We start from the raw sequence: 25,657 nt of genomic DNA, 5'->3' as shown, positions 1-25,657 counted from the left end.
CATTGCTCCTTGTTCTGCTGTCTGTCACCATAGAGAACAGTTTCTCTCCATCCTCTTTAGTTCCCCTTCAGGAAGCCGAAGGCTGTTATTAACTCACCCCTCAGTCTTCTCTTCTGCAAGCTAAATAAGCCCAAATCTCTCAGCCTCTCTTCATCGGTCACGTGCTCCAGCCCCTTAAACATTTTTGTTGCCTTCCGCTGAACCTTCCCCAGCACATCCACATCCTTTCTATACCCAAACTGGACACAATACTCCAGATGTGGCCTCACCAGTGCCGAATAGAGGGGAACAACAACTTCTCTAGATCTGCTTGAAATACACCTCCTAATGCACCCCAATATGCCATTAGCCTTCTTGGCTACAAGGGCACACCGTTTACTCATATCCAGCCTTTCATCCACCATAATCCTTAGGTCGCTTTCTTCTGTACTGCTGCTTAGCCAGCTGGTCCCCAGCCTACAGCAAAGCTTGGGATTCTTCTGCCCCAAGAGCAGGACTCTGCATTTCTCCTTGTTGAACCACATCAGATTTCTTTTGGTTCAATCCCCTAATTTATCCAGGTCACTTTGGATCCTATCTACCTCTCTCCCCAGCTTAGGTTCATCCTCAAACTTGCTGAGAATGCAATCCAGACTCTCATCCAGGTCATTAATAAAAATGTTGAACAACACCCAGAACTGAGCCTTGGGGCACTCCACTTTAAACTAACCACCATCCCATTGACCACTACTTGTTGGGCCTGAGCATCAAGCCAGCTTTCTATCTATTTTATAGTCCATGTATCCAATCCATACCTTCCTAACTTATGGCCAAGAATGTTGTGGGACACTGTTATCAAAAATTTTGCTGAAGCCAAGGTGTATCATATTCACTGATTTCTCCATCAAAACAAAACAGCAGAAAAGTAGCACTTTAAAGACTAACAAAATGATTTATCTGGTGATGAGCCTTCATGGGCAGCCCCATTTCATCAGCTCAATCTCATTTCAAATACAGACTGACATTTATAGGCACAGAGGACCAAAAGAAAAAAAAATGCAATAAAACCTGGCAAATCAAGTACGTAGCACTGAAGTAGGTGGTAGAGGGATGTTAAGTGTCCTGCCTGAGATAATTATGAGCATCAAAGGAAGGAAGGTAGTTCTTGTAATATGTGAGGTAATTGATCTCTCTGTTCATACCACATATTAATGTGTTAAATTTGAATATGAATTCCAATCCACAGCTTTCTCACTGTAATCTGTTTTTAAATTCTTTTTGCTCCAGGACACAAATTCTCAGGTCTTTAACAGAATGGCCCACTCTCTTGAAGCATTCACTAACTGTCTTACATGTACCGAGTTTCTTGATGTCTGCTCTGTGTCCATTTATTCTTTGGCGAATGTTTTGCTCAGTCTGGCCAACGTACATAGTGGTGAAGCATTGCTGGCACATAATGGGATATATAATGTTGTTTGAACTGCATGACTATGTACCCTTGATCTGGTAACTAACATGGTTAGGTACAGTAATGGTATTCCCAGAATAAATATGTGGACAATGTTGGCAGTGGGGTTTGTTGCAAGGAAAAGTTTCAAGATTAGCAATTACAGGTTACACCACAGTAATACTAGCAAGAATCTTTCTGAGGTTAGGAGGTTGTCTATAGGACAGGACAGGCTTGTTACCTTGGGCCTTCTGGAGCGTAGCATCACGATCTAGAATATGTTTTAGGTTTTTCCATCATGCGTTGTAGGGGTCTGAGTTGGTGGCTATAAGTGATGACAAGAGGTGTTCTATTATTGATCTTCTGTGGCCTATCTTGGGGTAGCTGGTTTCTGGGTATTCATCTGGCCCTGTCAATCTGATTTTTTTTTTTTTTTTTTTTTTTTTTTTAAACTTCTCCCAGTGGGTAATTAAGTTTTAATTAAATTAACCACTCTTATCAAAAACCCACTAACTACTACACTTACCTACATGCCTCCAGCTTCCATCCAGCACATACCGCACAATCCATTGTTTATAGTCACACCCTTAGATACCACTCTATCTGCTCTGATCCTACTGACAGAGACCAAAAACTTCAAGACCCCTACCAAGCATTTATAAAACAATTACCCATCTGGAGAAGAAAAAAAGCCAGGGGCAATTCCCCCATCATAGCCTCTGGCACAGGGACCTGCCAAACCTTCAAATCCAGCTGCAAAACCTTTGGATCCAGCCCAGTCGGGCCCTTAGACAGCCTCCTTGCCTACTGCACCCCTAAAGTCTGCTCAAACCTCTCAGCTGCTATGCGCAGGTACATCTGTGTGTGGCGCACACACCTTGGGGGAGAGGAGTCTGTGCATGCTAGTCTTGACACCAGCATGATCCTGCAGCTCCCATTGGACAGAAACTGGCAAAGGAAAGCTGCCTGAGAGTGCTTGCCATGCAGTCAACGAGTGGAGTCCCCCATATGCCCAATGGCACAGGGCACAGACTCAGATGGGCCCCAGCAGCTCACCGCTTTGAGTAGCAAGCAGGGTACTTGCCCAAGGGTCCTGCTGGGCTGCTGGCCAGAAGCCATCTACAGTAAGTGCTTCAGTCAAAGCCAGCATCTGGCACCCTATCTTGGCCCAAGGTGACAACTCAAACTTTCTGTGTCCCCACCCCAGGTCACAATCCCCTCCCAGACCCTCTATCCTCCAAGACCCTTACACCTCTCCTCGAAGTCAGAATACTCTCCTGCACTCATACCCTCTCCAAGAGCCTGCACCCAATCCCCTGGCCAAGGTCACAACCTTCTACCTCACTCAAACTCCCTTCCAGAACTCACCCCCACTTGCATCTTGGTCCTTTACTCCAAGCTCTTTTCTGCACCCTACCTCATCCCAGACCCTCCTCCTCCATTATTATAGAGGAACACAACCCAGGACCACTCACCTTATTTGTAGAGTGCTCACTCCTGCCCTTACCTCAGAGTCCTGATCTAGCAGTCCCCTAACTGCCCAGCACTGCACCTTCCATGGCACAGCTAGTTCCCTCCCCCAATTAGGATCCAGCTCCCTTCAAGAAAATAGCTTCTGCTGCCCTGCAGCTTCATTCATTTAGGGCTTGCTCAGCTCTGACTGGCTGTTCCTGAGGCCTGTTTTCTATTGGCTGACTGTGGCACAGCCTCCCTGGGGCTGCCTGTAAGCCTTGTAGAGACAGTGGGGGAAGTCCATCACATAGCTATAAAAGTACTAAAGACAGAGGCTAAATTGCTTGGGCTATAACCTGTTTAGGTGACCAAGGTTACTGGTTTGCAGGAAAAGTCACTTCTTTTCTGGTTTTCAAGACCAGGTTAAACAAACGTGTCAGGAATGGTCTAGGTTCATTGCATTGTAAATTATTTTGCTGTCTTCTTTTACTCTCATACTAGAGTGTTCCCTATTTCTCTGAACAATCATGAGCTTCATGGTAGCAGGAAAAATACTCTAGTTCCCTGTTTATATTAACAAGGGACATATTAATTTCTTAGCAAATATACTGGTACTAAATTACCAAGGACTCTAAACTAGACCACTGGGAGGATGTAACTTGTGAGAAGCATTTTTTGAGATCAGTGAAGTCTATTTGCCTCCATAAGTCTGCGTCTTATGTGTGGACACAAATCATTGGGAAGTTTCAGTGGAGATAGAGGAAAAAGAAACAATGCTAGGCAGGGAGAAAAAAAAGTGTGTGCAGCAGGGGGGAGTGTGTGACCCCTGTAGCTGGCACCAGCCCCACCCCCACAAAAACTAGTTCTCTGGACATTCAAGAGTTTCTGGCCCTGCTCCTGCTGGCTTCTGGACTCCTGCCCCTCCTGTCCATGGTGTTTGGGGGAGGGGGAACCTGCCTCCTCGGATCTCCCCATGTGTTACCCTTGGGCAGAGGTATGTAGGGGAAAGTTTTTAAGACAAGGTTAAATAAATATATGGCAGGGATAGTCTAGGTTTACTTGATTCTGCCTCAGCACAGGGATGGACTGGATGGCCACTCAAGATCCTTTCTAGCCTGTTAGAGATAAAAACTTATAGTTAAATATTAAACAAAGGGGAGTCTGATAGTACATGACCTTGGAAGCTATTGCGTTATTTACAAAAAATTCTGACTTTAAGCCAATCAGAACTGGACTTTCCTCCCTCTGGGACATTGGACATTCCATTTAATTCCCACCAACAGCACTGAGCATTCCATTTACCTCAGACTGACTGAATGAAATGTACCAGCTTTCCCCCTTAAAAGTCTATAAAAGACTGTGTTCAACCTATGGACTGTGCTGTCCACCTAAGCAGCAGCCAGTGTCTGTTTTGGGTCCTCTTTGTGGTTCTAGCCATATTGAAGAAAGCACCATCCACTCTGTGGTGACTACAGAAGACCTTCAAAGCTCACCTCAGCTGGCAGTTCCATGTTCTCCATTGGATTCCTCAGAGTTCTTCCTTAATGGCTCTCAGTTGTTTGACAGTCAAGATCCTCAACATCATTAGTGCACATTAATCCAGCACCTAGATATAAGCAGGGAAAGCTATTCTTTAAAGGGTTTTGGCCAAAGGAGAAATAGATTTGGGCCTGGGCTTTCAAGCACCACCAGGTGCCACTGTTTTATTGTTGTTAATTTACTGGCTATAGTAGGAGTTGCTGATTGTTTTATGTGATTTCCCACATTCATTTTACTGTATCTTATTCCTTAATACACACTTTGTTTTTACCATATTTACCTGTTTCCCCTTTATTTCACATTTACCACATTAAACTGGGGTCTAGTCCACTGGGTGAATGGCTACGAGACATAAGGGATAGTATCTGTGCTTCCTAGAAAGCAATTTCACATGTTATCTTTCCCTTTTCCCCATCCTTCTATTTATTTCTGCACATTACATTTCTTCCCATTTTTAAGGTAACGTTTGTGGCAACTGCAGCAGAACCCACTTGGGAGTAGCTTTCCCATTTGGGGGTCCTGTACCTTGCTGGTGAGGTTATTTTAAGTTCAGTGAAACACTGACTTCAGTCCATTGACTCAGGGCAGGAATATTGGATGCTCCATTTTTTTTCTCTCATCCTGTTGTTTTTTTTTTTGTTTTTTTTTTGAGATTTATCTCACTGTATGCAAAAATCTTGCTCTTTGAGACCAGGGAACCCTGAAAATCATGAGATTACCTTGAAAGTATGCAATTCTAGTAAATTAATATACCTGGGGTTCCCTCTTCTCTGCCTTTTGAATCTTTAGGCAGCAACACCCTTACTTCTCAAGCTTTTCTCTGCAACCATGGACCTAGAAGCTAATTCATAAATTGTTCACTTTTTGTTTTACTGTAACAGCTACAAAGGCCAGTCATGGACCAGGATTCCATTTTGTTAGGCAAGATCCAAATTCAAGCAACTCTGATTTTTGAACATACAGCTTGAAGAAAAAATGCCAAATATTAAATACAATAAACTAATTGCTGTGAAATTTGTGATATAATCAGGAGTACTTAAAAAAAAGGCAGAGAACTGACTGACTACTCTCCCGCAGGGTATGTTGGTTTCCAAGGAAATTGTGGTCCCCAATGAGAAAGGTTTCCAAAACCAGGTTAAGCAAACCTGTATCAAGTATCATCTAGATTTACCTGACTTTACCTTAGCAGAGGTGTGGGCTACCTGGTCACTCAAGTCATTTTCAGCCCTGTATTTCTCTCTGCCCTAGGGTAATTTGGGGTGCAACTGTGTCACATGCCCACGCTGGTACCAAGGGCAGCAAAGCCATGACAGGCACAGTGGAGGCTTGCTGACCATGGCAAGGGCACAGGATGTATACAGGCACAATCCTGCAGTGCCATGCCTTTGGTTCCCGTGCACAACTGTCTGTCCCCGGTGCCGGGGGTATCATCCCAGCTGTGGCCCCTCAGCTGCACTAACCCACACTAGCCCTGCTGCAGAGCACCGCTGCCCTCCCCTTCTCTGTACAGGGCTGACTAATACTGCTTGAACTATTTGCCTCTCAGGCTCGGAGGCACACCTCTATACCAGGTGCGCGAAGGGCTCTATATTGAGAGATCCCAACGCGGCGGAAGATAGAAGGTGAAGGAATGCGTGCGCAACGTCCTAGCAACGCGGGAGCTCAGCCAATAGGAAGCGACTGGCTGCCCCAGGCTCCGGAGAACACCAGTGGCGTCCCGTCACAACGGCTTGCATGATAAGTGCACGTTGAGGCGCGCGGGCAGTTGCTCCTACGTCGTCACGGAACAGGAAGTGCAAAGGTCAGGCGCCCCGGTTTCCGCCGGCGAGGCTGTGCTCCAATCAGAGCGAAGCGGGTGGGGTGGCCTCTTTCTCGTTTCCATAGCACCCGGAGTGGTGTCTTTTGCTGCCACCATAAGGTTTGATTGACACGGCCATTGCCCTATCAGTAATAGGGTTGTGGGGCTGTGGGACGCGGGGCGGCGATCGGCCGGAGGGTAAGAGGCCCTCTGAGTGCGCTGGGGTCAGTTAGCGGTGTGGGGTTGTTTGTAGTCTTTGCTCCAAGGCTCCCTCCACCAGGCCTCGTGGGGCGGGGAGCATCCTCCCCGAAGGGAGGCAGTAGGGAGCTCTGGGCCGTGGCAGCCTCCCGTCCCCGAGGGGAGGGCCAGTCTAGACACCGGGTGTGGGTATCCCCGGGGACCAGGAACATGCCCACCGTCTTCGGGGTCCATCCTGAGCAGCCCGTAACCGCGGGAGTAGTATAGCCGGGGCGGGGCGGGGCGGGTCCCCCTCGCTGGAGATCTTTGAGTGCTCTACCCTAGGAGTTACCATGAGGCCGTTCAGTGCGGGCAGGCAGATGCAGTATTGCTATGGGCTCGGTGCGGAGACAGTTGCACAGCACGCTGCCATGCTGTTTGTTGCAGCGTCTACACTGCCAGATTTTGTGGACAAAATTGATGTCCACACCAGAGGTGAAAGTAAGGCTGGGCGCCGTGCTGGTAAGAGCTGGCAGGGATGCTCTGCTGCAGGAAGAAGAGATGTGGCATGCTCCCAGATGGGTCCCGGGGTTCTCCTTCAGGCTGACATGTATCCCCACAGTGCAGCCTTCTGGGAAGGCAGAGCTGATCATTCTACATCTTGGGGTGCCTTTGGAGTTCACCCACTGCCTCCTTAGCATCGTGAGTCTTGGAGGTCACTTGATAACAAGTAGGACATCTTCATGTCACCCTTCTATTTGTGAATCAGTTGATGGCTGATCAGCCTGATTCTGGAGCTGTAGATCTTATCACAGAAGGAGTAGGTGTTGGTAGTTGTTAGAGAGGCGCAGGGCAGTTTTTGACACTTCTCTGCCTGTTCTCTTTGGCATTGTGGTGGGACCTCTCAAATTGCACCATCTCCTCATGAACTATTATTCTCCACTGAGGGCAGTCCTGGGCCCGGTTTCCCCAAGTGTCGATGCCAATGCTGCTCTTTTTCATGTGTGCCTTCAGCATGTCCTTATGTTGCTTCTGCTGGCCCCCAAAGCTCCTCTGTCCTTCCTTCAACTCGGGGAAAATAAAATCTGTTTTGGGAGATGCTGATCAAATACCTGAGCCACGTGACCAGTCCAGTGAAGTTGTTGATGAATGAAAATAGCTTCAATGCTGATAATGTTCGACTCTTCCAGGATGGTAGCGTTCGTGTGCCTATCCTTCCAAGAGATATTTAGGATTTTCTTGAGGTAGCATTGATGATATTTGTCAAGTGTGTTCAAATGACGCTTGCATATTCACATGCATACAGTACCGTTGGAACAACCACTGCACGTTATATAAGGAGCTTTGTCTTGGGATGGATGTCTCAGTTCTTGAAGACCCTTTGTCTCAAACGGATGAAAGCAGAGCTTGAATGGCTCAGACAGTGCTGTATTTCCGCATCAATGTCGACTTTAGTGGAAAGATGACTTCTAAGATATGGGAAGTGCTCCACGTTTTCCAGAAGTTCTCCACTGACTTCAACAGAAGGTATATGAGAATGTCCTTTTGCTTTTGGGGCAGTGACACAGCCTTGTTTGACTCTGTGTTGACCTCAAAGGAGTTGCTTTGGGATCCATTGTTGCTCAATACTGTGACAGTCATGTTGTCATGGCGCAACCTCAAGATGCTAAAGAATTTCTGGGGGCAGCTGATCTTTGAGAGGATAGTCCACAGGGCACTACAACTGAATCAAATGCATTGGTGAGGCCAATGCAACTCATGTTTTGTTCACAACACTTTTCTTGCAGTAGCTGCGCAGTGAAGATCACATCTGCTGTTCCTCAGAATGGTCAGCAACCACACTGGGATGCTGGTGGAATTTCTTCTGAGAATGGCAGGAATTGATTTGCAAAGATTTGAGCTAAGATTTTTCCTGCTGTTGGCAGGAGGGAGATGCCATGATAGTTTCCCCAGTCTGATTTGTCGCCCTGCTTGAAGAGACTAATAATCTGTGTGTCTTGGGAATCAGGAGGTGGAGTTGTTTGTGGAGCTCTGGCCTGCCTTCTTTAAAGACTTTGGTGGGGATTCCATCTAGTCCGGTTGCCTTGTTGCACTTCATCATGAATACCTCAGGAGTGTCAAAGCAGCACAGCAGTCTGACCCCCTCCCCTGCCACTGTGTTCCTAGTAGAGGGCAAAACCAGAGCATATAATAATAATATAACATAGTATTCCACATATTTGTTCAGCTGTCTGATACTTCCCAAGCTTGGAAAGGGGAGGGGCACGTGCCTGCAGGGCAGCAGTACTGTAATCAAAACACTGAGCAGAGTAATCAGGGCAGGCATTGTGGGATACTGTTAGAAGCCAGCTCTTTGTGGAGAATAAAGGGAGGGGAAAAGGAAAAAGTCTGTCATGGGGTTGGGGGGGGTTCAAGTTTTTGTCCCAGAAACTGGATGTTTTTCTCAACAAGTCTCATTGCAGTGTATATGCTGTCGCTGTTTTGTTACCAACTGATAGTTTTTGGCAACAAAACTTGGTAGTGTAGAAAAGGCCTTAGCCTAGAGGCTCTTTAAACTCCCTTCCTTTCTCTCCAGTGGCTTGTAAAGAATTACCTAGTACTACTGCTCTTTGCTTGATGGCCTCTGAATTGCTGACAGGATGTACAGCTCGACTCTGTGGGGTCCCGCTCTTTTGGAGCAAGAGCATGCAGACTGTATCCGCACTGGGTCTCTGGGATTCCAAGTGTTCACGTAGTGACAGCTGCAAGGTTACTGGGTGACTGAATTTATTAGACTTGCAAAATAAGCAGTTAAAGCAACCATTTCAGGTCATACAGTCTCTCAGATAAAACAGTACGTTGTGCATGTTTGTGTGTGCCAAAATCCTCTGAAACACTCTTCTTTTTTTTTTAAAGACATCCTTAACAACAGTTTGAATTGTTTTAAACCTCAGCTTATAACATGAAATAGTCTTCGAACAAATAAAACAAAAACATCACTTTGCCTTTGGATAGTTACAACAGGAGTGAACCTAGCATTCACAACGGAACCGTAGTTATAATCTTAATGATCAAGCTTGTGCAAAGTTGGCCCTGTTCAGGTTAATTTGTAGTGATCTGCAACTCAAAAAACAAAAACAAAAAATAGATTTTCTTTGTGGTATCCATATATTCCTATTTTGGTTTTGTAGGGCAGAGGAACCAGTCAGAAGCCACTTTGCAGTAAAGGCACTACTATAAACATAATTACTGTATAAGCTTGACGGAGTTGCACAGCAGGGTCTAGAACTTTGGTCATTGATCTGTTAAAACCTCAGTCACATTGTTGATGCAAACAAGGACCCGATTCTCCATTGTCTTGGATCTTGCATAGTCATGTATGCATATATCTATAAGATATTATCACATTAGAATGGTAATATACCCACTTTGCACAGGAATAAATGATTACCCAATGACTAAGCTTTGGCCAGCAATGACAGAGAAAACAGTGATACACACTAATTCTGCAAATACTTCGTGAAAGTACTTTTTCCTCATGTGAGGCATGATTAAATTTAAGCACATTGCAGTGTTGGATTAAGAATCTTAAAGTTTAACTGGTAAGCCTCACCCTAAACAGCTGAGGCTTACTGGTTTCAGTTATCGAGTACCAGCTGGAGCCAGCTCCTCTGTCTGCTGCAGGCCTGGAGTTTCTCCAGGATCACAGGGCTGCCATGGGTGGGGACTCACCAGCTGGGTTGGAGTACTCCCATCACAGCAGGCCCAGAGCAGGGGACAGTTGCAAAGAGGGGAGGGGCAGCTCGGAAGGCTTCTCGAGCCCAGCCAGGACGCCTGCAGACAGGGGCTGCTCCAGCTGTGCTGGAGTACCCCCAAGAGCAGCAGTGCCATGGGCAGGGAGGCTCCAGCCAGGCCAGAGCAGACCTGTTCCCCAGCATGCTACAAGCAGGAGTATTCCAGCCTGGCCAGAGCAGCCACTTCCCGTGGCAGGGGCCTTCTCCAGCCCAGATGGGCTGGAACAGCCTCCCCACTGTTCCCCTACAACCTATTTTAATTGGTTAACCAGTTAAACCTAGCATTTAACTGGTTAACTAATTAAATTATATTCTACATCCCTAGTTAGGACATGTAAGTCATTGCAATTGTATAGAACAGTAATATTTTTACTTAGTTGCAACTTATTTTCTTCAATTAAAACCTTCTGCATGAATTTTCAAGCAGTTTTAACTGAAGAAAGGGGTAAAATAAGGGGTTTTGATCATTATATGATGAGCAGCCACCTAGGAGTTTGGCTGTTAGCTCAATTCTGTTTTTGTTTTTTCAATTAGAAGATTTAAAATGTAGTTTTAAAATTGTTGAGCCATTGGTCAGTTAGTTGAGTTGCACCTTTGCAAAACTGGAATATCTTTCAATACATGCTGGTTTACTGTTTCTTTATTTAGGATTCCCTCCTCTTCCCTCACCCCAAAAATCAACTGAAATTACAGAATAAATTAATATAGCTGTTTCTTGTAGGGAATGAGGTGGCCAAGAGGATACACCCTACAATCAAATGTTTCCTACTTCATCTCTGAATAGTCCAGGTCACTTCATGGCTGTTGGACGATGCATTCTGGGGAGGCATAGTGTCCTGTGAGCATCTTGCATGTGATGGCAAGGAGCTCTCTGGCTTGGACTGTGGCTGTCGTATCCCTCACTGTAACTCTGTCTTCTGTTGCTGTCAGGTACTCTAGCTGCCGAGTCCTCCGCCCATTGCTCCATCCATTCAGAGATATAGCCTGCAGGTATTTATATTGAAACACAGCAGTAACATAATCGTGATATTTCCCATAAATGATAAAGCCAGATGGAAGTCTGAGATCTTAATCCTGCAAATATGCATGTGTCTGCATAACTTCACATATATGAGTATTCCCATTGAAGTTTCTCATGGGACTGTTTGTGTAAAGTTATGTATGTTTTGGCATGATCAGAGCTTATTTACCACCATTACCCTGACACACCATCAAAAATGTATTTCAGAAACTAAGATCAAACTTCAGCAATGAGATCTGTTGAACTTGGAGTTGCAAAAAAATGAGTTGCACATACATATCTATTGAGTGAAGTTGTCCCTTAGTATGGACCATACTTTTGGTAAAATCCCAAATAGCAGAAGATGTTTAATCCTGCAAATGTATGCCAGTAAGAAAGTTTGTCACAAGTAGTTACCCTTCAATACAAATTACTAACTTGTGTACATCTACACCTTTGGACCCATTATATAATTTCAGTGACAGTCATGACAGTCTTGTATTTAATTTTTCATTTTTGTAGAGAGGAATTAATTTTACCAACTAATGGGACATATAGCTAGGAAAAGAGATCTCAGATGGAAAAGCTGTGAATGTAGTTGAGGAATGGAACAATATATTTTATTCATTTGGACTTTTTGTAATTCTGATGAGCTGAACTATGCTGGAGTTTGGAATGTCGCCACTTCCTTACTCAGCTAGCATTTTGGTGCATATATTTTCTTATAATCTATTGAAGAATTATGCTGCAATTTTGCTCATATCGTCCAGGTTTTTGAGGCACTTTGAGTTTATTAAAAGTGCCTTGGTTGGCTACAACTTAAAAGATATTCAACATTCATAGCCTGTGAGTAAGTAGATAAGAGGAAGAAAGTTCTCCTGATTTACTCAACTAGGCATGGCTACACTATATTTGCTATTTCGGGATACAGATGTATCTTGTAATAGCAACCCTGTGGCTAAACTTGAAATAGCAGCACTATTTTGAGTGCAGTATTCTGGCTCTGGTACCCTTCATCGTACAAGGGGTAGCGGAAACTTTGAAATAGCCGCTTATTTCAAAACTCAGTGCCATGTGGACAGCACCAAGTTTGAAATAAGTTAACTTGAAATAAATTATGCAATTTGCATTGAACAAATTGTGTAAGTTATTTTGAGTTACTGCTACAGTGTAGCCATAGCCCTAGAGATAAATCACTGTGCTGATTGGACTGGGTGTATACTTTGAGGCTTAATAAAGTCTTTAAAAATATTAAGAAGTGTGTCTTTTTTTTTTTCCTACTCTATACAATCTGGAGTCTTAAAACATAGAATTAAATATCTTCATTAATATTTTACGTGAATGTAACATTTCTATTTTTATCCCCTCTTACTAGCTCAGTACCAGTACATTGGTTCCATTTTCATCCTTTCAGCATGCTTAGCTGTCAAAATCCAAACGAGAATATTCACAACAAAGCTCGCACCTCTCCATATCCAGGGTCAAAGATTGAGCGCAGCAAAATACCTACTGATAAAGTGAGTTGGCTAGTTGAGTGGGAGGATTACAAGCCTGTGGAATACACTGCAGCCTCTGTCTTGGCTGGACACTCATGGGCAGATCCACAGATCAGGTGAGCGTTCTCTGGCCAAAAGAAAATAGGCATTCTTCTATATGAATATGATTCTGCTCCCTAGGGTAGAGAAAGGAAGGAATTTGTTTCGAATGCAGCTGTCAGAAGTTTGATCTATCTTTGCTTTAAATATTTTACCTAAAATTAGGTGTGTACCTGGTATTTGTGAAGGACTTAATAGAGCACTGTGTAATTTGGATATATTCTATGAGCTGTCCCCATATGTACTGCACTTGTGACTATGAAGTAGGCAGTAATTTTCTTCTAGAATGAAGATACTCAAATGAACCTAGTTCTGTAACATGTGGACATTTCTATGTCAGTCAAAGGGACTAGTAACATGAGAGGGGAGCTTCCCTCTACGGGGATAAAGATGAGTGAAATCTCAGTTTTGCTGCCCTGTCCTGTTAAACGTTATTGACTTCAAGGCTGGAACACTGCTGCAGAAGTTATATGGAAGTAAAGGACATGTTTCATAATATGTGTATTTCTATTTGTTTGCATGTGAAATGCAAACAAACTAATAATACAATGTTGGAGTCCTATAATGGACCTCACGGATTCAAGAAAACCAGAAGTTAAGGTTTAATTCCTAGCTTTAACTCTGCTCACTTAGGCATAGATCAGTTTTTTATCATGTTGTAATCTTACACTATTTGATAGATAATTCAGTAAATTCAGGATATGTACGTGTGTATAAGATACCTTGCAATCCTGTATTTAAACTGTATCAAACACGTTCATATAAGAGGCAAAAAAAGTCAGTGCTTCAGTCTTTTCATACTGTGTTTGTGTTAACATATGATTTAATTTATTATTTTTACATTATTTGCATAGCACCTTGAAAGACTTAAGGTAGAAATGACTGTACTGTGTGTAGTGTAAAGTAGCCAAAGCACTGAGTTTTATTCTGCCTCTACTTGTTCGTAATTCTTAAAAGCACTGATCCAAATATTAGGGGTCAGTATAATCTTCCAAGAAAGTTTGAAGAAAACTGCGTAAACTTATGAATATTTGATGTCAAATTCTTTTGAAATATGCATCCAGTGGCTACATCTATACTAGCATTCTCTTTCGAAAGGGGCATGCAAATGAAGGAAACCAAAAATGCAAATGAGACGTACATTTACATATCTGACACCTCATTTGCTTAGTCTGCTTTTGAAAGAAGAAAAGTAGTGTAGACATGGCTCTTTTGAAAGTAATCCCCATCTTCAAAAAAAAAAAAAAAAAATCTTCGTACGTGTGCATGCCCCTCTACAGGGTCTTGGTGTTATTTTCAAAGCCACCCATAGGAATTAAATGCAAGTTCCTACTGAAAGTCAATGATTTAATTGGGAAAAGTTTCGTATATTTTTTTTCATGTGCTCCTAACTTGGATGAATCACAGCCAATCAAAGGTCTTCTCGTGGATTGTATGTGTCACATTACATAAATTACATAAATATTTTCCTTATTTAAAAAAATATTTTAGAATTTATAAACTGGCGAAAATGTTTGCTAAATTCAAACCTGAACAAAGAGATTTTGTTCAAACTTTAAAACGAACATACACATACACATACACTTTAAAATAAACGTACACCAGAATCACTCATGGCAAAAGTCATCTCAAAAAGTGGATATTTTAGAAACTTAATATATCAAATCTGTATATCATCTCTTAGAAGTATTGAGATAATTTGCAAATACTGACATTTTAATGGGACAGAGGGATAGCTTAGAAAAACAAGGCTATAATTCAGTGTTAGATATTTTGGTGAAAGAAGAGCCATCCCTGCGACGATTGTTGTTGCAGAGCCTTTGGATGGCTTTACAGCCTTAATAATTAACACTTGTTGGTTATTTAGTAACTTACTGTTTACTACTTTTCCCTGAAATAGTGCCAAAAACTTTTTTCCAAAATTCAATGAGAAGGATGGGCAAGTGGAGAGGAGAAGTCTGAGTGGCTTGTATGATATTGACAGTGGAAGGCCCAGGTAGGTGCTTTTTTCCTCCTTAATCTTCTGTGACAGAGTCATTTGAGAATTATGTCAACTTGAATCTGATGTTGCATACTAGATTAGAATAGCACATTGTCCGTCCCGACCCCACTTGTGCAAAGTCCCAGCACCAGAGATGGGCAAGGCAGTGGCTTATAGCTAAAACATTCCCCCCAAGATGGGAGAACATGTTGGATGCAGATCCACATGTGGGAGAACCTGCTGTAGGAGGTATTATATCAGTGTATCTCTGCTTTAGCTTTTGTTGGAAGAACTTTTGAGGAAACGCCACCTCTCTCCCATGGGTGTAAGTCTCTCAGTCAAGATGCAGAAGTTTTCATTGACCCAGGAAGGTGCAATTTTTGCCTCTCTGTAGCACAAGTGAATCTCGCACACTGTATTTAATTCATGTGAATGGAGGTGAGATTGGTTTAATTCTCTAGTGTCCATTTTATTTTTTCACATATTTGGTTGTTTGGAGCCCAAAGTAAAAGAAAGTCCCTCCAAATTCCAGGATCCCTTGATATATTTTAAAACACAGTATTATAGGAGTTTACAGAAAAAGTCTTGTGCTTTTGTGTATCTTGTTACGGGAAATGTAATAGAGCTTTATCTCAATACAGTGTTTGATAAGTATTTCCTGTCCATACCTTGAGAGAAAAACAGAGAGGCTGAGGTGTTTCTTGACAATAGGTGCATTGTCAGTGTGCATTGTTACTCTCCTCTTTTCTCCATCTGTAGTTCCTTATTATTTGAATGAAGCTGGCTTTCCAGAATTTGCACAGACAGGGGATTTCATATGCACCTCCTTCTCTTTCAGAAATCCAGCAGGCAGGACTGGACTGGTGGGTCGAGGATTGTTAGGACGTTGGGGACCAAACCATGCTGCAGATCCTATTATAACTAGGTAAGGGACATGTGATTAGATGGTGATATACCAGTTGAATGAAAGAACATAGCTCTTGCATTGATGTGTGCCTGTCAGGTACCTGCATATAAAAGATATATTTTGATATATCTGTTAAATGGTTGTTATTTATGTGCAGTTAGTTTAATGAACTATTAGGCAGATGTTTTATTTTTGTCTTTGGAGAGGGGAATGGGAATTCATCAGTCAGGACAGACCATCACTTAAACTGGGGAGGGTGGCTTAAAAAAAGAAAAAAGGAATAATGCAATAAATAAACCACGGTAGGAAAGTATTAAGAAGAGATGGTAAAAATATCTGAAAACAGTATTGTTGCAGAATACCTATTACTGTTAGGGCAACAGGCTTTCCAGTGCACTGTATAAAATACTGGCTCGTTTTTTTAAAAAGATCATAGGTTTGAAATTCACAACCAGCATGGCAGGGTGCTTTTAGAGAAACCTTTATTAACTCCAGTTCCAATCAGGGAAAATGTAATGGGGCTGGGTAAATAGCCTGATGCTTCCCTGGTAAGAGTGCCAGCATCATTAACAGAAGCTATAATGTTGGGAAGAAGGGAGAAAAATAGTGGGGTGGAGATGAGGAGGGGACACTCAGATGCAGAGGGAGCTAGGAGTTCCCCAGTCTGTTTGTTGCCAGGCCAATGGCAAGCCAAGCTGTTGTAAAAAGCTGCATATACTTGGAAACTGGAGTAGCAGATGTGATTGTAAATAAAGAGCATGGGTAGCAAGTTATATGGGCTCATAGTGTCCAGGCATCAGGAATATGCCGGGCCTGGGAGCCCTGTTCCAGCAAAGTTTGGGGCCAGGTCTCTCCATTAGACCTGCCTGCTGCCCTGGGTGATTTAAAAAGGTCTGGGGGCCTGCTGCTATCATTGGCAGTACAGCAGGGCTAGAGCAGCTTCCTGCCTCTACTGGCTCCACATGTGACTGCCAGCACATCCCTTCAGCCCGTGTGTGTCTGTGCACTGCCTTGTGGCCAATGGGAGCTGTAGGGGCACTGTCTATGGGCAATACCCAGAGACACCCCCTTCCTCCCACCAGCCCTCCTGCTTAGGAGTTGCTGCCAGAGGGGCATGCCCCAGGTAAACGCCATGCCCCCTGCTCCCAAACTCCCTCCCAGAGCCTGCACCCCAATCTGCTGCCCTAGTCCTGAGCCTATATGCAGACTTTCCCAAAACTTGCACACCTAACCCCTTCCTATAGCCAAACTCCATCCTAGAGCTTGTAACCCCAAACCCTCCCAGACCAAAACTCCTTTCCAGAGCTTGACGCTCTCATCCTTCCTGCACCCAAACTCTCCCAGAGCACACACCCTTCTTCTGTCAAAACTCTGCCCTTAGGCATGTGGGTGGGGGAGCAAGTTGGATCTGTTCTGGGCACCGCCTGCTGCCCTGATAAAGAACACAGATGTTGCACCAGCCTGAACTTTCTCTGAAAAGGAGGGAAGGGCTGAATCCACAGGGGCAAGGTATGTGCCCATTATAACCAGTAATGACTGAAATTTGGTGTGAGATGTGTGCTCTACTGCACTGTTTGAGATGCTTTGTGGTTCTACTGCCTTATCTGAGGAGGTCCTCTCTCTGCAAGTCTCTGCCATTCAAGTCAAAATGTATAGCAATTTATGATACTGCTGCATTAAAATTCGTTATGTACAATACTGTATACAAAAATACATTAAAACAAAGATTGGTACGTGGCAAAGTCAAGCACTCAAATGTTAGGTATCAGAATTAAGGTGATTTGTGCAACATTAATTTGGCCCCCTTGGACACATACAATCTCTAATGATGTGATCAAATGCTATTTTTTCCTATTTCACCATTGCTTAATCCAATTTACAGGTGGGCAGCACTAAGGAAGTGAAGCTGCAGATCAATATTTCATTTTATGATCATTCAGTGTGTGGTCTCCTGGCTTATTTTTTAAACAATCCAAACCCCGCTCAACATACCAAATTATTACTGTCATCATGGGCTTTTCATGCTGTTTGTCATCATAGTATAACACTAATATCAAAATACTTTGGAAATATTAAACTCCCATGGGAGGTTAGAGAGTATTACTATCCTGATTTCACAGATCACGAAAATAAAGCAAGGACACAGAGACTTGTTTGGACGCACAATGCATTAGTAGAAGAGCCAGGATTAGAACTCCCAGATAAGCAGTGGCTAGCTCCCAAGCCTGTGCCAGACAACACTTTCTTAGGGCCAGAGTGTCTGAGCAAACACAGTGCCTGTTGACTTCAGTTGCAATTGTGAATACTCAACACTTTTGCCTCAGATATCTAAAAGTGGGTATCTAGAAAATGAGGAATGCATAATTTGTGTGAAAAGTTCCACATCAGGTAGTAATTCTGGCAGAGGCATGGGTTGAAACTGACCATGCAGGGCAGTTCCAGCTACCTCATCACAAGATCTGTTTAGTTTTATATCCTCTGCCTCATTCACCCCATCACTCCTTCCCACCTTGACAGCACATTTTGCAGGGACTGGAACAGTCTCATTTATTTGATGACCTTGATTAATTCCAAAGTATGGAATATAATTTTCCTTGTTTGTTATTCACTGCAGGTGGAAGAGAGATAGCAGTGGCAATAAAATAGCCCACCCTATCTCTGGCAAGAACATTTTACAGTTTGTAGCTATCAAAAGGAAAGATTGTGGAGAATGGGCCATTCCAGGGGTAAGAACTAAAACACTGAGCAAGTCTTAAAATTACTTTCAAGGAAGGCTGTGAAAATGACTGTTGGCCGTGTAATCAGTATTGATTTGACAGCAAATGTGCTTTTCCTCTAAATGTCTTCCTCTTGTGAGGCATCCAAGGGCACATTAGAAAGCATCATAGAGAATTAAAATATTTTATCAAAAAACCATTAAAATGTTTTCTTTTTATTGCCATGGTACAAGGCAATGTGTTGCTATTGTTTATTTATAGATATCACACTTTTTATTATTAATTACTGTTGATGTCCATAACTGGTCAATTTGGTCAAATGTACTATAGCTCCTTAAGAATTTATAGTCTAATAAAAATAGAACATACGTAATAAAAAGTCAATGAACTAATGAGAGTAGACAGGATCCAAGAGGAAAATCAACAATTGATGTTTTTCTTTTTCTTTAGGGTATGGTAGATCCAGGAGAGAGGATCAGTGCCACACTGAAACGAGAATTTAGTGAGGAAGCCTTAAACTCCTTACAGAAATCCAAAGCAGAGAAAGAAGAGATGGAGAAGCAAATGAACAGACTCTTCAACCAGGAACATTTTGTGGTAAACACTCTTCCTTCTGTGAAAATTTTGTATGCTATTTAAAAAAAAATCAATAGAATTTATAGAGGACTGAAGTAGCTGAAAGGTTTCATTCATGATGTGACTGTGCTCCATTCTGGGAGTGGATTGTACTTGTGTGCTTCGTCTCTTGGAAATGTCCTTAAAACTGAGGGTGTTCTGAACTTTAATATGTGGTTTTCTATCGGGGAACTGTGTTTCAGTAGCAGTTGCATATTTGGGTGTAGAGCTTGATGGAGCCTGGCTTGTCTTAGATATATGAAAAGGCATAGTCTGAAATAGGTTAATTGTATGTCCAGTTTATGTATCACTTTCTCAGAGTGATTTATGTATTGTTTTGATGGCCCAGTAGAATTAATGGAGCTAGGAATGCCCTGTAACTCTTCTTTAAAATCCTTTTGTATTGTGTAGGATTACAGTGCGCTTACATCCTATTCTGTGCTTGTCCATTAATGGAAAGTGCATATGAATCAATTGTGTGATATTATTCCTTCTCAGTTTTGTAACAAAGACTGTTTTGCATTGCTCATCACCTATGGAATATATGGAATTGGTTGGAAAGAGAGCTTAGGACAATGATGCATCTGCTATATCTCAGTAGCTATTAATGTCTCAATAGAAAAAATATTATTCTAAATGTGGAAGAAAGTTGAGAATCATGGATTATTTTCCTCAGGAAATGTTACATGGATTATAAAAAATCAGTGATAGAGAGGGACGACAGAAAAAACCATTCAGCTGAAGTGACCACAGTAAAAGCAACTATTGAAAAATAACTGAGAATGTTAACTGGAACTGTTGAAATGTTTATAATAATTTTAAATCTTGTTCCACCTGCTTTGCAAATTTTCTATGAATTTTGAATTCAGTGAAAAGTGGCTTAGAATTTCAGGAAAATGTCATTTAGATTTTGCATATTTTTAACTATTTTGACCAGCTGTGTTAACTTTTATGCCTCATCACTAGATAGATGCAGACTGCAGCAATCCTAGCAAGTCCGTGAAATTTATTTACAATGCCTTTCTGCAAACAATAATTAGTGTGGGAGCTCAGCGGGTTCTAGTGATTAAATGACAAATACCATTTCTTATTGTTATGGCCTCTTAAAGCCTCAGATTGTGCTAGGCACTGTGCAAATGCTGAACAAAAAGACAGTCCCTATCCCTCAGTGTATGCAATTGAACTACAGTAGACCCCGGACTCACACGCAGGTTGTGTCAGTCAAATTTAATGTACTTCAGGAGCAGCTGGGGGAGGGGCCCTACTGCTGTCAGGTCCCCCAGTCCTGGCTGCACCTGACTTCCTGCTTCTGAGAGCAGCAGGGACCCCAGAGCCAGGCACAGCAGCATTGGTCAGTTTTCTGGCTCCCATGAGTGGCAGGGGTGCCAAGAAACTGACAGTCACAGCAGTGCCTGGCTCCCAGCTCCTCGCTACTCACAGGAGCTGGGAGACTGACAGATGCTGCTGTGCCTGGCTCTCTGCTCTGCCTGAATCCTGGCTCCCACAAGAAGTGGGGAGCCGGGAGCCAGGCACAGCAGCACAGCTCAGTTTCTCGGCTTCCCCAAGCTGTGGGGACTCAAGAACCAGGGTGAGCATTGCAGGCAGTGAGGGTGCAGCAGGGCTTGCTGATTTTGATTTGCATTATTCCAAGAATCGTGCAAGTCAAAATCGTGTAAGTCGGGGTCTACTGTGTAAGACAAGAGATACTGTGGCTACAGGTGGGGGTGCATAAAGAAACAATGAGAAAATATTGGTCAGTGTGATAGGCCACAGTCTCAGCATATCAGTGTAACTGTTAAGATTTTTTTGTCATTGTGGGAAGAGAGTATTTTAAGGAGGGATTTGAAGTAAAACAATGAAGTGATTTTGTAAATGTTTTAAAGAGCTACTCACATCTTTGAGGGGCAACATGGCAGAAAAACACACAAGTGCTTGTTTGCAAATTTAACAGGAAAAGCTTTTCATTAATTTGAGGGCGCAGATCACATACCCTTCAGAACATTGCAAATTGGTACTATTTACAGTCATTCCTTAACCAATGGAGAGCTTTTTAAGATTGTCTCTCATTTCATTTAATGTTATGCCACTCAGCTCACACTGCCTTCTTCTTAGGTGTATAAGGGATATGTGGATGATCCTCGTAATACAGATAATGCCTGGATAGAGACAGAAGCTGTGAACTACCACGATGAACATGGTAGGCATACACATTTTTATCTTTCAGCAGTTGCTCCCCTCCATATGCTATAACAAAATAAGGGGAAGGTGACAGGTGCTTTGATGCACCTTACTAGACTATTGTCTAGTGTGAAAATTAAATGTTAATCTATGGAACAGAAATCAATGGGTGGGGTTCTTACACAGAAGGGTTCAGTCGTGGCCCCCAGCAATCTTTTTTTCTCCAGCTCATCCTCTCCCAGTAAGTATTCAGAAAGGTTAGTTGGCTAAATGATACTAAGAAATAAAGGTCCTTTGTGTGTATATCTATTCAACCAAAACATACGGGAAAAGTTTTGAAAACTGGGCTTAATTTTTTTAAAATGTTTTTAGTGCACAGAGACCAGACATTTAACTAAGCCTTGATCTTGCTGCAGAATCTGTTTATACTTAATTTATTCTTCTGTTCTGTCATGAAAGCTGGGAAGAGGGATTTAATTTTTCAGAACTGTTCCAGTAACTAGTCAATGCAAAGGACTTCGTGCTTGTTTAGAGGCATTGTTTTTGGTGAAGACCTATAAAACTGCCTGTTTAGCACAGTACAGGTGGTCAAGGAAACTGCTGGTGACCTGCTGTAGCCAGGGGGTGGCCACTCCACCCCTGCCCCAGTGTACCTTGGCCTCCAACCTGCCATGGTGGAGGAGAGACAGCTTGAACCCAGTGCCATCCTGAAACCAGCTACACCTGGTGCCTTTTCCCCCAGCCTAGGTACTTCTGAAAGTAGAGACCTGGGGGGAGCCCTCTTCACAGAAGTCCCTGAACACCTTCCTTTACCCAAATACCTCAACCCAGCCCCACCCTTTAATTTGCACCCCCCGCTGGAGCCATCATATCCCTGAATCTCACCTTCAGTCCGAGCCCTGAGTCCTCAATCCCTGGCCCCACCACAGAGCCCACACTCTCAGCAAGAGCTGTCACTGCCTTGCACCCCAAACCTCTGCCCCAGGCCTGAACCTCCTTCCACATTCAGAACCCCTTTGCTGCACCCCTGCCACATTAATTTTGTTATATCCCCCCAATATGAAGGTGAGGTAACACACACCACTTCCATATTGGTGCATAAAACAATTCATTCTGCTTGGGGGTGCAGGTGGTGTGGAATTAGAGGAAACACTGATGACGACACCCCAGTTGTGGTTTACACTCTTCATTATAGCATAGGATTAGGCCACTGGTACTTTCAGATACCTTGCTGAAATAGTAGGACCAGAATCTGGTTTACCTCTTTGAGTTGAGTACATGAGAGAGTTTCCAGCCATCAGCTATAAAAGGTTGGAGCAGAGGAGAGCAGAGATCAGTTGATCCTAAAAGTTATTTAGCAGTAAGACTGTCCACATACTCAGTTTAATTGTACTGGTTAGCCGTAGCACTTGTGAAACCACAAAAACGATGACACAAGAGTTCAGGCTATCTAGTCACATTTCCAGCTAGAGAGTTTAATGTCAATTATGTATGGAAGTATCAGAGCGGTAAGTGTATCACTGGGGAAGATTGTGCTTAATGTTCTAGCTGCTGTTCAAAGATCTGGCTAGTATTTTCATGACAGTAGTTGGATTCAAATTGGTATGAGCAGGTGTCCTGAGCAGAGAGCAAAGGAACATGCAGGATGATTATAGGACAAGACAGACAAAAATCTTTTGTTTAAACTTCTGTTTGGCAATCAGGTGAAACAATGGACAACTTGCTTCTGGAAGCAGGAGATGATGCTGGGAAGGTGAAATGGGTTGACATCAGTGAGAAACTCAAGCTATATGCCAGTCATGGCGACTTCATCAAACTTGTAGCTGAGAAGTGGGGAGCACACTGGCATGAAGACCCTGTTCCTGGCTGCCATAAATAATGCTTATGGAATCCAAATGTAAACCGGAAACCAAGGCAAGTATAAGAAGGACAGAATGTGGCACAAAAGATGGCCTCTCTCTGAATAAAGTCAGTTTTGTTAATCTAATAATCAACTGGTATATGAATTGCCTTTAGATTAGAAGGCTGTGCTAGAGGTGATACATAATGGCAAATACATCAGATATGAATGGCAGGAAGTATGTAGAATTGTGGATGTTTGTGCATGCTCCACTTATATAGCTGCAATATGACTGCAGTTAGGCATGGCCTAAACAAAAGCCTCTAGAATGCTTGCTCTTCACATAACTCTAGTATCCAAACGGGGATGAACCCAGACTGAAAACAAGCTTTGCTATCATGTTCTCCTTTGCCATCTACTTAACAATTTTCCATTCCATTCTGTACAACTGCACATGTACATGGCGTTACTGAGATTCTAAATTACCTTGATTTAATGTTAATTTGTAGGGGTGGAACTTAGCTTTGTGTGCTGTCAGGAAGAGAATTATTTCAGGTCGAATGACGTTTAATGTAATGAGCTAAGTGATGATTTATTAATTGTTGTATAATAAACCAGAAACTAAATTAATTCACTTTAGGAAACCTCTGTCCAAAAAAAAATCTTAATTGAGAAATTAGTACTCCTGATGTTGTGTCATGAATATTTTGCTAGACTGCCTTGTTGAGTTAGTCACTCATGAGCAAATCTAAGAATGCATTTGAGTTGTAAGGAATCTCTAATACAAGATTGCCCAAATGTTATGTCACAAAAGGTCAATCTGTTAGGCTGTGTCTACACTGGAGAGTTGCGTCAACTGAAGTGCAGGATACACACTTTTGTCGACAGACAGGGCTTATGGTTGCTGGGCAGCCCTCTTTGCAGAGCTGCCCCTCCGCTTTCTGCAACCAGAGGACAGTGCAGCCCGGCAGTCCTCTATCGACAGAGCAAGTTGCATGTAACTTCTTTCGACAGATGCTTCTAGTGTAGACAGCCATTTTCATGCTTGCAATAGCAGGAAGATACAAGCAGACAAACTGAAGGTTTTTAAGTTGCTGGCAAATTCAACCAAATTGTTGTGCGTCTTATCAAGGAAGGCATAAGCACAAGCAAATATTCTGGTTTTGTGTTGTTATAAATGTATTTTAAAAATAAACTGTGTGCGGACTGGATGTGATCCTTGGCTTTCAAGCAAATTAAGGCTATCTGGGCTATATTTTAGGACTCTGACAGATGAATTTTACCCTTGGGATACCTTTTAGGCAAATTTATTATGAGTCATCTCATCATTCCCCTAGTGTGATGGTAGAGCTGATCTTTGTTTTCTTTTTTAAATCCTCCATAGACATCCCTGATGTGCATCGTGTCTGGCTAATTGAATATCGCTAATAATGCAAATCCTGATAATGCTGCTTTTGATCGCTGACAGTCCCTCAATGTTCAACTGCAGTACTCTCAGGACTAGCCTGATGGCTTCAACAATGGAGAGTGGAATTAAATCAAGAATGTGTCTGCGGGCAAGCCACTAATTCTCTTCTAGAAAGGACTTTGAATATTGCAGATTGGATGCTCTACTAAACTCAACCAGGAGCATCATAACTGAGAATTTCATGGTTCCCCTTGTTAAGCAACATACTCCTCCACACATCTTATCATGATAATGCTATAGTCAGAATGGTTGAGCAGATAATGGCAAACCTGATCTTACTACTATAAATAGCCTCCCTGCTTACCACTCGAGTGTGTTTGTTGCCATGGTACCCTTTTTGGGTCCACTTGTCCTGTCCAGAGTTCTCCATGATAATGATGTGGTTTGAAGAATGGTCTGCAGCTTATGTCAGAAACCATTGTCTTATAACTGACCTGACCACATATGTACCCAGTTTTGATTTGCTGTACTGCCTGTGTCCTTCTGAACCAATTTCAAATGGGCAACTTCCAAAAGATTGAAAAATAAAATAAGTAAATAAAACAAGATTTTGAAAAAATATATTGATGGTAACCTGCCAATCAGAGAATGCTCTCATGTACTGTAATTAAAATATCACCTGTTTTTTTTTTCCTCTACTGAGTTAGCAAGTCTTTTTTCCCCATCATCAACCTCTAATCATATTACCTGAGGAGGCAGCTAAAATGAAGGAAAATTGTTGTGGAGGAAACAGAGATGAAAGCCTTCCTACACATGTGCTTTCTACATTGCTGTGGAAAATAAAATGTATTATGAATATCAGTAAATTCAGTCTCAGGATTATAAATAATTTGATGCTATTTTAACCTTAAGAAATACTGTAATAATAACAATAAGCAGGTGGCTTACCTCTCCACTTGCACTTCTGTTACTCTCCTCCAGCTTTGTAAAACAAAAGAAAATATCATTAAATGTACTGACAGTTACAGTAGACCACCTTTCATCCCAATGTCTAAATAGCCTTAAAGTTCCACACATCCAACAGCAACGGAATGAGGAACACATTGACCGTGTCTACGCTATCCCAAAACTTTGAAATAGTCATGCAAATGGCCATTCTGAAGTTTACTAATGAAGCGCTGAAATACATATTCAGCGCCTCATTAGAATGCTGGCGCCTGTGGCACTTCGAAAGTGCCACGGCTTGCCGCC

The 25,657-nt window shown here is 42.6% G+C and overlaps 2 protein-coding genes across 9 annotated transcripts in view; one reads left to right on the top strand and one right to left on the bottom strand.

Annotated features, from left to right (window-relative positions):
• The window catches only part of KLHL8 (kelch like family member 8), a 39,513-nt gene extending 35,033 nt beyond the window's left edge, over positions 1–4,480 (bottom strand). The window contains exon 1 of the mRNA XM_074993647.1: positions 4,372–4,480. The gene's annotated coding sequence lies outside the window, so the exon portion shown is untranslated. The remainder of the gene's footprint in view (positions 1–4,371) is intronic.
• A 1,640-nt stretch (positions 4,481–6,120) lies between these two features.
• NUDT9 (nudix hydrolase 9) lies at positions 6,121–25,363 on the top strand. 8 transcript variants are annotated; one of them, XM_074993651.1, is made up of 11 exons: positions 6,397–6,413; positions 10,887–11,003; positions 11,096–11,155; positions 12,541–12,777; positions 14,661–14,756; positions 15,580–15,666; positions 18,263–18,374; positions 18,816–18,962; positions 21,093–21,177; positions 22,862–23,072; positions 24,383–25,363. In XM_074993651.1, the coding sequence occupies exons 2-10, from the start codon at positions 10,924–10,926 to the stop codon at positions 23,035–23,037; spliced, it is 1,080 nt and encodes a 359-aa protein (XP_074849752.1). In that variant the 5' UTR covers positions 6,397–6,413; positions 10,887–10,923; the 3' UTR covers positions 23,038–23,072; positions 24,383–25,363. The 8 variants fall into 8 exon arrangements, with proteins under 8 accessions (XP_074849758.1, XP_074849756.1, XP_074849757.1 ...); XM_074993652.1 differs by lacking the exon at positions 6,397–6,413 and adding an exon at positions 7,905–7,919; XM_074993657.1 differs by lacking the exons at positions 6,397–6,413; positions 10,887–11,003 and adding an exon at positions 6,121–6,218.
• The last annotated feature ends 294 nt before the right edge of the window (positions 25,364–25,657 follow it).

This window comes from Carettochelys insculpta, chromosome 4, assembly GCF_033958435.1.
Source record: "Carettochelys insculpta isolate YL-2023 chromosome 4, ASM3395843v1, whole genome shotgun sequence".
NCBI classification, from domain to species: Eukaryota; Metazoa; Chordata; order Testudines; family Carettochelyidae; genus Carettochelys; species Carettochelys insculpta.
Note: the sequence above shows the minus strand (reverse complement) of the source record. Positions and strands in the feature narration are given on the sequence as shown.